Raw genomic sequence first — 12,734 nt, forward strand, 5'->3', positions numbered from 1 at the left:
CAAAACTGATTAGTACCTAAGCATCAGTGGAAAAAAGAAAAAAAGTCAAGAAAATGAGAGGTTGCATATAAAAATTAACAGTTTTCTTAGGTTTACGAATTACCATGTTGGATTCTATTAGCATTTACCTCCTGTCTCTTATTATGCAAAGTGGGTTCTCCTTTAGGGAAAAAAAAGTGGGGGGAGGCACACAACTTAATATGTTATACTTTACCCACTTTTCTGGAAAAGACCTTTCCCAGTATTCTTGTACAGGGGAAACTGTACGACTTTAAAGAAATCGCTATTGAATTGAGTTCTGAAGCTGATGGAGAGCAATAGTATTGTCCAGATGCTAACTCTAATGCTACTGTCTATTTAAATCCTCATTTTCCTGCTCTCCTCACCAGGCTCCATTGTTCAGACCCTTTAAAAGGCACACGTATTCTTTCTCTTTGGCTATGCTTTGCTCTTTTTCTCCCCTATCCCCTGTCTTTGAAATGTGCACTTGGGTCCACAGGAGATCCACTTTGAAGACCAAACAGCCAAATTGCTTCCTGCAGGGTTATGGCTTAGTCACTACAATGTTTCCTTATTTCCTTTTTAACTTTTCCATGGTCCTGTGAAAGACTCTCCTTCTAAAGGTTTTGTGGTCTGGAGAGTTGATTCTTCAATATTATGCTTGGAGGAGTGGCAGGAAGGGGAGGGCAATAATTATCTGAGTAAGAAATAATATGACCTTTGGAATGATTCACATGTGATTTTAAGTCTGAAAATTAACTCACGCCAAGATTACTATTTGCTGAAAAAAAAGTAACTACAGGAAAATTGGTGGCCCATCACTGACTTTTCTCCCTAGAGACTACTGCCAGCACTCAGTAATGTGTATTGTAGGCCTTTTGGCAGTGTAAACAATGCTTATCTGACTAGTTTTCTTTTCCTTAATCATCTTGTATTAATTTAATAGTAGTTCAACCTAAGAATCCAATCAAAATTGTTTGATAAATGACTCAATTATTTTGCTACAATATTTTTAAAAAATGATCAAAGCTATCTTCTATTTGACACCCCACCCCCCGCCAGTCTGTAGAGTATAATGTTGTTACTGTAATTAATTGTTCTGCTTTTGGCGGCACTTTTTGTTGTTGTTGTAATTTTGTTGTTGTGTGAACATCACAGAATGTACCTACACACTCGTAGATAGTATAGACTGCTACTATATGGTATAGCTTATTGTTCCTAGGCTCTAAACTTGAACACTATGTTACTGTGCTGAATATCTGTGTATCTAAAAATATAAAAGGAGGTTTGTTCACATTTCCATCACCACGAGCTCATAAATAATGCATTGCATTATGCCACTATAATGACTATGATGTCACTAGGCAATAGGACCTTTTCCGATTATAGTTATAATTTTATGGGAATACCATTGAATTGCAATTGGTCATTGATCAAAATGTGGTTATGCAGTGCATATGGTCAAGTTTGCTTAATGCAATAGCCTCCTAACTAGTCTCTCTGTGCCAGCTCTAAGTACCTTCTGACTGTTCCCACTATGGCAGCATGAATGTTAAAATATAAGTCAAGGCCGGGTGTCATGGCTCACACCTGTAATCCCAGGAGCTAGGGAAGCTGAGGCAGAAGGGTCACAAGTTTGAAGCCAGGCTCAGCAACTTAGTGAGGCCCTAAGCAACTTAATAAGATCCTATCTCAAAATAAAAAATAAAAAGGGCTGGGGATGTGGCTCAGTGGCTAAGCACCCCTGGGTTCAATTCCTTGTAACACCCCCAGGAAGAAAAATCACTGTTATCACTCTTCTGCTTTAAACTTTCCCGGGACCCCCTTCCCACTCAAAGTCAAAGCCAAGTTCCACACAGTGGTCCACAAAGCCCTAGAAAGTCTTCCCCCACTTCTCTAGCTTTATCACTTACTGCTTTGCCCTTCATTTACTCCAGTCACTCTGAACTTCTTTGTTCTTGCAGCCCTGCTGGCCACAGTCTTGCCTCAGGACCTATGCACTGGTTTTCCTCTCTGACACTCTTTTCTCAGACGGTCATGTGGGTTGCTTCCTGAAATTCTCCAGGTCTTAACTCAGGCAGTCCCTTCTCCGTAAGGCCTTTCCTGACCACACTACCATGGCAACACCCCATCACCCCTACACCAGTCTCCACTCTCCTTTTCTACATAGTTTTTCTCCACGTAGCTATTACCATCTTTATTTGTCCACAAAGGCTAGGCAATTCTGTGATAAACAACCGCCAAGTTTAGTAGCCTAACACTTAAAATGAATTTCTCACTCATGCAAAACCCACCAAAGGACCGAGACTCTAGGCCGCCACCTTCTAGCAGCAATACAGGGATCCAGGATGTTTTCATCTTGTGATTTGATCATCTCAACTTGTGCCTTCCACTGGCTAAAGCAGAAGAGGGCCAGAGGCTATGCACCAGCTCCTGAGTGCTTTGGACTGACAGTGACATAGGCTGTTTCTGCTCACAGCCCACTGGCCAAAGCTAGTCATAGGCCACATGCAACTGCGAGGGCTAGGAAGTCTGGGGAAGCCTTGGTGTCAAACCCCTGACATTCTGCATCTGTTATAAATATGTTTGTTTCTCTCCACAGGTAAGTCCCATGACAGCAGGAATTTATACCAGTTATGTTCACTGCTGTATCCCCAGTGCCTAGGACATTTAATAGACAGAATATTTGTGCAAGGAACGGATGATGAATGATGGACTCACACGGCTTCAGGGAGAAGATAAGCTGATAGTCAAGCCAGCCATATGCTGAGTGCTATGCTGGAAGCAGATTCAGGGAAGAAACAGCGCTGCACAGAGATGGCAAGGAAGGCTTCCTTAGAGAGGAGATATTTGAATGAACTCTTGGGTCACAGTAGGCACTAAGGAGAAAGGAAGTGAGGGACAGAGGGGTCCAAAGAAGCAAGTAGTTCTGCCCATTCCAAGAAGTCCAGGCCCAGCTTATTGACATGGAAATTTGGGGACAGCCCAGGGAAATGAGGTCTCAGAGGTTCACAGGGGCCAGATTGTGCTCAGCCTTGTAAATGTCACCAAGGAGCCTGGGCTTTATCTTGTGAGAAACAGGAAACCCATGTAGGATTTCAAGCAAGGAAATAAGTGGGATTACATTTGGGCAAAGATCCCAGAGAAATTTACAAAGCAATTTGGAGAGACAGTCTCCTATTTAAAATTCTTCTCTATTCCCTACCAATCTTGGAATTGGTCCCACATCCTAATGAGAGCCTAGGCCTTCATGGTCTGGTCCACTCTTCTGTGCTCACCTCCCACCACTTCCTCTCAACATCCCCTGCGATCAGCACACAAGTCCCAGCAGACCCTGAACACCAACCACATGGACCGTCAGACCTCACACCTGAGGAGTCAATCTCAAGGCCAGACAGCCAGGGTTTTCTGCTCTTGTTTGGGGCTCTTTCTTTCACATGCCTTTAAGTAGACTCATAAAGCAGCAAGATATCCATGACAGATTTTTAAGTGCCTTCTTTCTTCTGTATTACTGTTGAATGAACAGTCTTTAATATTAGCCCCAAACTTTCCTTGTGGGATCAAGCACACTGGATGAAGGGAAAGGGGGTGGGGAAAGGGTCTTCATCCTAGGAGCTCCTCTCATATCTGGTAAGCTCAGAGGTCTTGCTCCCAGCAACCTTGTCCCAGCCAGTGAGATCAACCCAATGGATTAGCATTTGCCCTGCCCTTTCCCTGCATGGGAAAATCACACCAGTCAGGCCTGGATAAACGCCACACCCACAGCAAGTAGCTAAACCACATGGTCCCATTAAAGTCTCTGACAAGTCTTGAGTGTCTCACACTGAAGTAATAGCAGCTGGTAGCTCTTAGGGATGATGTTATCCCTATCACTTATGAGAAAATAGTAAGGAAATATTGCATTAACCCGAGAAACTATTCTTCCAATCAATGGGGCAGGATAATATTTGTGTCCCTTTTCCTTTATTTCTACTCCTCACCCTCACCCCAGAACAAACAAAGTGGGACAGGACTCTTGGGCAAGAATTTTTTAAAAATCAATTAGCATAATAATATATCATAGCTATGGTAAGATTAATAATATTAGTAAGAAAAAGATGTGTTTGTCTTACAAGGGTTTGTTTTGGGAATTGCACCTAGGGGTGCTAAACCACCGAAGCACATCCTCAGCCCTTTTTTAATATTTTATTTAGAGACAAGGTCTCAGTGAGTTGCTTAGGGCTGCACCAAGTTGCAGAGGCTGGCTTTGAGCTCATGACCCTTCTGCCTCAGCCTCCTGAGCTGCTGGGATTACTGGAATGTAACACCAACCTGGCTGTAGGTTTGTTTTAAAGTGTCTTAACCCTCCTCTCTGGTTCCACTGAGGGGTGAGCTCGCTGGGCTTGATGAGCTGGGATCAACACAGGAGGGCAGAGAGGCAAGGGGTGAGGGAGTGGGGGGAGATTGGAGACATCTGTGTATAGTAGGGGATAGGAATTTGGGGTGCTTATTAGGTAAGAAGATAAAAAAGGGAAGGCTGTCTTGGGTACAAGGGAAGGTAGGACTCTAAATGACTGGGTGGCAAAAATACTTCCCACCATCTAAAGCTTAACTGTTCAAGATCTCTAGTCACATGTGACCATTAAGCCTTGAAATGTGACTTGTTGGAGCCAAAATGGGTTTTTCGTATTAAATAGAACCAGATTTTAAAGAAAATACCAAAAAAAAAAAAAGGTATAGTATCTCATCAGTGTTTCCTTAGTGAAATAACTTAGACCCTGTTTCAAAATAAAAAGGTCTGAGAATGTAGCTTAGTGTTAGAGTGCCCGTGGATTCAATCCCCAATACCCAACCCCCCCAAATTTAAGTTCATATGTGTCTTTGAATGTTTTTAAATGTGACTATTGGAATTTTAAAAATTGTGTGTTGCTTGCATTTTGCTTCTGCATAGGCTGATCTAGCATGCACATAGGAGCAATGGTTCACAGTAAGGTTTCACACCCTTACAGATATGACGGGCACATTAGCTTAGAATATGATTTGTTTGGTAGTTAAGTAAGTTTTATTTTTCATATTTGTCAATCACTGTCAAAAAGTGTCTTTTAAGAGTATTAAATTCATGGGCTAGAGATAGAGCTCAGTTGGTAGAGCCCTGGGTTCAATCCTCAGCACCAAAAAAAAAAAAAAGTATTAAATTCATATTAAAGCCCATCTTTAGGAATAAACTTTCTAGATTTTGAGATGGAAAATTTGCAAGAGACTTACAATAGCCCACCAAACCATAGGAATGCTCGACTTTGTTTCCGAATAAAGGGTCTTTTGTTAGGTAGGATTGAAATTTTACTTTTTTTTTTTTTTGGTTCCAGGGATTGATCTAGGAGCACTTAACCACCAAGCCACATCCCCAGACCTTTTTATTTTTTGTTTTGAGACATGGTCTTGCTAAGTTGCTGAGGGCCTCACTAAGTTGCTGAGGCTGATCTCAAACTTGCAATCCTCCTGCCTCAAGCCTCCTGAGCTGCTGGGATTACAGGTGTGCACCACCATGATCAGCTAAGGGATGGTTTTCAATGCAAAGAATTAAGAGAATGTTTTGTTTTGTTTTTGGTACTTGGTACGGGGTGGGGGTGGGCGAGGTGGATTACAGGAATTCACATGCCTGACTCTAGGATTGAAGTTCTAAAGAGGCTATAGAAAAATATGTTCAAGAGACATCAAAAGCACCAAAGGGCAAACAGGCTTTTTGAAAGAATAGAAATTTTTTGTTGTTGTTTCATGTTTTTTTTTCTAATTTTTCTCTACCCCTCCCCCCCTTTTAAAAAATTCTATTTTTACATTCAGGGCTTAGAAAACAGCAAAGGGTCAAAATGGTACCGCTAGCAATGTCAAGGGGAAACTTGTAAGAGCTTCCTTGTAAGAACATGTGGTTCTCAGGCGAGGAAAACAGATAAAGCACCATATGCTCTCTGTTCACAATGCATCAACAATTCAGCATCTCAACCTTTCTTTCCATGGTGGCCTTAGAGCTGCTCTTAGGGTGCTCTCTGTCTGGCTCTTGCCCTCAAGTGGACACTGTATTTTATTGTGGTTAGATACATATTTTCCCTTTTACTACAATTTTTAAAAAACAAAACCAAAAACCATATGCCTAAGAAACACCCCACTACTCCACCATATTAACTGATTTGAATTGCAAGAAAAAAGTTGACTTAGGAGACAAGGTAGTCAAGGAAGAAAAACTCATAGCAGAGCACCTCACCTTGTGCTCAGCAGATGTCCCATGGACATAGTGGTGAGCTCCCAGGCCTTGCGAGGTGCCCAAGCCTCCTTGTGTCACATTAACCCAAGAACTATCTTCCATAGTGGGGACCAGTTTCCCTGAAACCAAGGTAAGGCCTGAAGTATTGATTGTCAAAGTTCGCTCGACAGATCTGAAATAGTTCATAATTCCCAAGCAGGTACGCTGAAACAAAGAGAAGAACAGAATCAAGATCCTGCCCTTTGCCTTGTCCCACCCTACAGAGTGAAACTTCAGGAGGTGACGGGGTGGCAGGCCAAGCCTACTGTGGAGAAAGGAACACACTGCCTCAGAAAGGGATTGGTTTCATGTTAAAAATAAATAAATAAAAGAATAAAGAGCAAAAGCATAGAAATGAATTACTACTGAAGAGCAGAGAGCCCCCTTTCTAGACAATCAGACATTTCTGATACCTGAAACTAGTGTGCCGGGCCATCCACATACCTGCAGCGACCTGATTCGCAGGTGGCGCAGACACAGAAAGGACAAGTAGGCCCCTTTCATGGAGACAGGGTTCCCGTCACTGAGCTCGGCTTCATCATCCAAGCCCAGCACTTGTAGGGCCATTGCATAGTTGTACCTTTAGTAAGCAAGAGAAATATAATAATTTTTTTCCATCTCAAAGGAGTTCAACAATTCACATACAAATCAAAGTCATTTTATTTAACATAAAGAAATTTCACAATAGCTTCCCTTTAAAAAAAAAAGCACTGGAGCGGAAATAATTACACTGTGTATAAATATAAAAAGAAATTTCTCTTAGCAATTACTCTCATTAAAAAGAGTCCTAGGGTGAAACATTACTTTAGTTGTATGACCTTTTTAACATTCTTGTTTTCATTCCAACTCCAAATATTTTTGAGTTAACATGTAAGCTGCATATTAACCAATCACTCGATTTTTCCCAAAATTTTTAATCCATTTTCTTGAGTCACCAATAAAATCATTTATGGTTTAATTTTACCCTGTCTCTTTTTTCTGCTTGAGAGGCCCATCAGCACATTGACTGAGACTTATTCGTGTTAGCACATTTTCATTTTGTTCCACTGAAAGGTCATTCTCCTTCATATTTGCATTCTATCAAAAAAAAAAGAGCATTAGTTCAATTACATAAAACATTTGCAACATTATTAACAAAATCATAACAAGTTCTTATAAAATTAAACCTCATGATCCATATTTAGACGCATTAGTGGAAGAGCTCCTTGAGCCATTTCAACCTGACATATGAAAATCTGGAGGGTCACTGTTTCAGTAGCTAAGTCTTTGTTTTATGAAAACATTCACAGCTTTTAAATAGTAGCCACCCCCAAAATTATTGCCTTTTGCATGATTCAATTTATAAAAAGTCAATACATTTTTCAAGAATATGTGTGTCTGGAACCTTGGACCTCTGTTTTTAAAGAGAGATCAATGAATTTAAACCCTCCTTCTACCCATTAGCTATATGATCAATCATTTAAAGTCTTGCACCTGAGGGCTGGGGAATATAGCTCAGTTGGTAGAGTGCTTGCCTCACATGCACAAGGCCCTGGGTTCAATCCCCAGCAAGAAATAAATCAATAAAGTCTTGCAAAAGTCTTGCACCTGTTTCCTCCACAGTTGTCAAATGATATGATTGTGGGAAATGGTATATGTGAGAATTGAATGACAGAATTATAGAAAGCCTCCAGCTAAGTGCCAGGTACCTAATAGTTCCTCAAAATGCCAATTCTCTCCTCCATGAATTGTAGTCGTCAGCCAGACCTATAGGATGTGTCGTGGAATTCATGGTTTGCATTTCCATGGTCATTTTTCCTGATGCTGTCATACACAGCATACACAGGGGCCCCAGGGCAAACTGTGAAGAAGGCAATTTCTGTGGTCCTGCCCCTGGTTCTCTAGACAGCCTCTTCTTGGATGCCCTCTTTACCTGTCCCTGGGCATGCACCCCATTCTTTTACAGTGGCACTGATCCCCACATTAAGTACTGAGTGGCAATGACTGAGGTTCCTCTCTGGGTTCTAACAGTTGATTCTTGGAATTTCAACAAGTCCTTATGGCAGAAACTACTAGTTGTTCCCCAGCAGCAGCTCTTTCTCTCTTTTTCTACAATAAAATATCTATCTTTTCATTTGGCCACTCAGATAAAGATGGCATTTCTGTGAGTTAATAAATTACAAAAAAAAAAAAAGCATTCCCAAGCCTCTCTCTCTTGGTGTAGCTACATGACCAATGGACTGGGGAAATGTGCCAGGTTGTATCTTCTAGGAATATCCCTGATGAGGCAGCTTGCCCACCCCATCCTCCATCCTGCTGCTTAGAACATGAAGGTGACAGCTGGAATTCCATCTCGGGCCAGGTGTTGATCTCCAATAAGGAGGCCACACTTGTTGGAATTTCTGGGACAGACTGAGTTGAGGTGCCTGAGGACTTCATGGAGCAGAGCTGCCATGCCAGCTCTGTACTTCCTACTTCTAGATGTTAATCAGAAGGCAAGAAAGAGAAATTTCCATCTTTCCTGAATGACAGAATGTATAGAAAACCTCCAGCTTAATCCTTAATCTTTAATCTTCTGCTATTTTGTTTCCCTACAACCAACAGCCAAACCTAATCTTAACTAATATGGTCCCCAGGGCTCTGAAGACAGACTACCAGGCTTCATGACTGGCAGTTGGATGGACAATTTTGATAGGGACCACAGGAAGAATAGGTGAGTGAGAATGTTGGTTATCATTGGTGGTTGCCCATTGTACCGGTGGGTAGAGTCATTTCCTGTGTATTGCGGGTCAGTGTACCCATCAGTGTATTCCTGGGTAAGTATATCACAGCCCTAGGACTATGACATGGTACACTATGACATGGACACACAAGATCATCATCCCAACATGAAGAAAAATCTCTATTTTAAAAAAAAAAAACTGCATGAAAATAAAAACTCTCTGAGGGAGCTGAAATTTTACAATTCTCTAGAGTTTGGGGGGAGAGGGCTCCTCTGGAGCCTTTCGCCAGCTGGACCTGTGGTGTGCTCAGGCTGCAGTTCAGCCCTGACCTATGTGGTCTCGGAGTGAAAACTCTGAGCCACATCCTTTCTCGGATGGTATTGTAGCTTTTTCAGCTACTTCTAAAATTACCCAGAATTACATAGGAAAGAGCAGAAAGTGACATCAAGTGACAGCAAAAGACGTTTGAAGGAATGAACAAACCACAAAAGTACTGTCTGGCTAGCAGACTGCCAGGAAGAAAGGAAGGGGGCACAGACAGGCTGGGATGAGGAAGAGGATATAGCCCAACATCCTCTGGGAAGAGGGAATCAACCACAGCCATGAAAGAAAACTGCTTTGGAAATACCAAAAACCAGGAATGTAAGCAACAGTGCAGGTAAGCAGCAAGCCGCCCAGAATCCAGAATGTCAACACCTTTTGTGCGCACACTTGCTTCATGAGTAGATATACCTTTGACTTTTATTGACCTTTACCCTGCCTGTAGCTGGGTTCTTGCCAGCATGACCAAATTTATGTATTTTCAGTTCTGAGATTTCTACTGATTGCAGATCTTATTTCCTTTTGGGAAGTTGGCAAAAACATTGGATGGGGAAGTTGGATAGGAGGAATGAAAGGAAAAGTAAGTCTATTATGTATTTCCCCATCCCCAAATGTCTCCACGATTTAATGTGTGTTTATCCATGGACAAAAAGAATAGGATATATACAAAAGGTTCACAATATTGTTGTTATTTTAGGTGATAAAATGATGGTTGTTTTTTTCTTTCTTTCTCATAATTTTCTGTTTCTCACATTTTCCATGATAAATATATGCCACTATTATCAAAAACAGTTTTTTTTTTAAAGTAAATGCCACATTGAGCCTGGATATGGTATTTCTTTACCACTTACTCCATAGGGTTAAAAAATAGTGACTGATTTAAACCACATATTTAAAAATACCGTGGTTAATAGTAGATTATAATGTCCAAACATAGCCATTTTAACAAACAAGTGCTTTCTTAGTGGTAGGGTTTGAACATGAGGTGTTCCCCAAAAGCTCACATGTGAGACAATGCAAGAAGGTTCAGAGAAGAAATGATTGGGTTATAAGAGCCTGAACCCAATCAGTGAATTAATCCCCTGCATTGGGGGAGTAGCTTTGTAGTATATTTCGTATCTGGTGAGTGGAGTCTCTCTCTCTCTCTCTCTCTCTCTCTCTCTGTTTTCTGATCATCATGTGAGCTGCTTCCCTCTGCCACACTCTACTGCCATGATATCCTGCCTCACCTCCATCCCCAAGGAATGAAGCCAGCTGTCCATGGACTGAGACCATTGAAACTATGAGTCCCCAAATAAACTTTTCCTCCTCTAAAATTGTACTTGTTGGGTATTTTACTCACAGTGAAAAAAAAAAAAAAAAACTGACTAAAATACAGACTTAGCAGAATCCACAAAGACCTCACTGGACCATTCCTTGTCCTGACCAGGACAATGGCTAAATATGTATATTTTTTAATTTTCAAAGGAAAATAAAAGTCTTATAGTCCATTTTGACCAGAATTATCTCATTTTAGTTATGCCTGATCTTGAATTAATAATTGGACATTTTTTAAAAATTTTTCTATATTCCCCAAACCCAGATCTTTAAGTAAATATAGAATTAGAATTTTGCTAGAAAAGAAGGTCCAACCTTCAATTAAAGCCCAATTTGAAATCTGATGGAAACATTACAAACATTATCAAGTTCAGACAAACATCTCCAGTGTTTGTTCACAATAGTTGTAGGAAACAGAAACCCTCATAAGTTGCTGGTGCGGGGAATGGTTTAAACACCTTGGCAAGATTCATGTAAAAGTTTTTGTGCATATTCTGTGACCCAGAAAATCCACCTATTTAAAGGAAGAAACACACATACAAGAAAGTTCAGTAGGACTGCTTTTTACTAGAAGAAAAATTGGCAGCCACTTTCCATGAAGACAGCTGTCTAAGCTGTGGCCTGCTATAAAATATCATATAGCCATTAAAAAGAGCAGCAAGACAGATCTTCAAGACAGATTGTTGTACAAAAAAAGCAAGTTATAGACGGACATTCTCATGGTGTGACATGTCATTTATACAGAAAACTGAAACAAAATTATTCTCTCTCTCTTTTTATGGGAATATACAAATGCATGTACATGCATTGAAAAGGCAGGAAGTAATACTAGTGTTTACCTCTGGGGAGATGGAACAAAGAGGAACACTTGGGGAGAGGGTAGTCAAGGAGGAATTTAACTCTTGAGTTATCTTTTTCATCTTTTAGGGTGAGGGGCATATGGGAACTCTTTGTACTACCTTGGAACATTTCTGTAAATGAAGAATTTATTTACTATTGCCGTAGTTTAAAATTATTAGTTTTTAAATTCCTTAAAAAGAAAAATGGTAACTATATGGAGAAACCTGGCAAACATCACCAGCTGAACCTAGTGAACAAAATTAGCTTGACTAGTGATGAGTCCTATTGACTTCCCATTCCCTGGTGTGATGTGATGAGAGGGGCATTTTGTCTCTGTTGTACTCTTTCACTTAAACCCATAACCCCAGCAGAACCATGAGAAAAACATCAGAAAAAAATCAAATTAGGGATCTGTCTATAAGTCACCTGGCCAGAATCCCTAAAGACCGTCAAAGTCACAATAAACAAAGGAAGACTAAGAGACTATCACAGACCAGAGGAGACAAAGGAGATGTGATCAAATGCACTGTCATAACCTGTATAGAGTCCCAGAGCAGAAAAGAGAATATTAATAGGGCTGGGGATGTGGCTCAAGTGGTAGCGCGCTCGCCTGTCCTGCGTGCGGCCCGGGTTCGATCCTCAGCACCACATACCAACAAAGATGTGTCCGCCGAAAACTAAAAAATAAATATTAAAAAAAAAAATTCTCTCTCTCTCTCTCTCTCTCTCTCTCTCTCTCTCTCTCTCTCATCTCTCTCTCTTAAAAAAAAGAGAATATTAATAGAAAATTTGGTGAAATCCAAATGAAGACTAGTTAACAGTCATGTACCAATGTTTGTTCCTTAGGTGTGACAAATGTACCATAGTGATGTAAAATGTTAATAACAGGCAAAACTGGGGCAGGGCTCTACAGGAACTCTTTGTACCACCTTGACAATGTTTCTGTAAATATCAAACTATAACAAAATAAAACTTTTATTTAAAAAAAAAAAAACTAAGGAAAGGTTACTGGTAAACAGCGTTCTCCTGGAACTGATCAGAAGCTGTTCTGTGTTTGCGTAGTAGGAATTACATTCTGCTGTGGCTGTCAAAATGTCAGTCTGATGAGATTTGCTTTCCTTTGTGCAGAAGGCGCTTAAGAAAGTTATTTGTCATGGGATGTTGGTTGCCACTTGCCAGCTTCAGAACCAGAGTGCTGACCAGCATACAGATGCTGAACTTGGTACTTGACTGCTACATGCTTGTAAATCAGTAACTGAGCTTTAAAATTCAGAGCC

General features: G+C 40.7%; 1 protein-coding gene across 15 annotated transcripts in view; it reads right to left on the bottom strand.

The window, feature by feature from the left end:
• Positions 1-12,734, bottom strand: part of Cep57l1 (centrosomal protein 57 like 1) — a 235,012-nt gene that overhangs the window by 98,189 nt on the left and 124,089 nt on the right. For all 15 annotated transcript variants that reach the window (XR_009225682.1, XR_009225684.1, XR_009225683.1 and 12 more), the window contains 3 exons: positions 7,242-7,354; positions 6,722-6,857; positions 6,239-6,442 (listed from right to left, as the gene is read on the bottom strand). Coding sequence is in view for 12 of the 15 variants with exons in the window: in XM_058575097.1 (XP_058431080.1) it covers positions 6,239-6,442; positions 6,722-6,857; positions 7,242-7,354 (453 nt within the window). In the remaining 3 variants the exon portion in view is untranslated. The remainder of the gene's footprint in view (positions 1-6,238; positions 6,443-6,721; positions 6,858-7,241; positions 7,355-12,734) is intronic.

The sequence above is a fragment of the Marmota monax genome, unplaced genomic scaffold (assembly GCF_021218885.2).
Source record: "Marmota monax isolate L192 unplaced genomic scaffold, Marmota_monax_Labrador192_F-V1.1 WCK01_AAM20220418_F8-fsc00013, whole genome shotgun sequence".
Lineage (NCBI taxonomy): Eukaryota > Metazoa > Chordata > Mammalia > Rodentia > Sciuridae > Marmota > Marmota monax.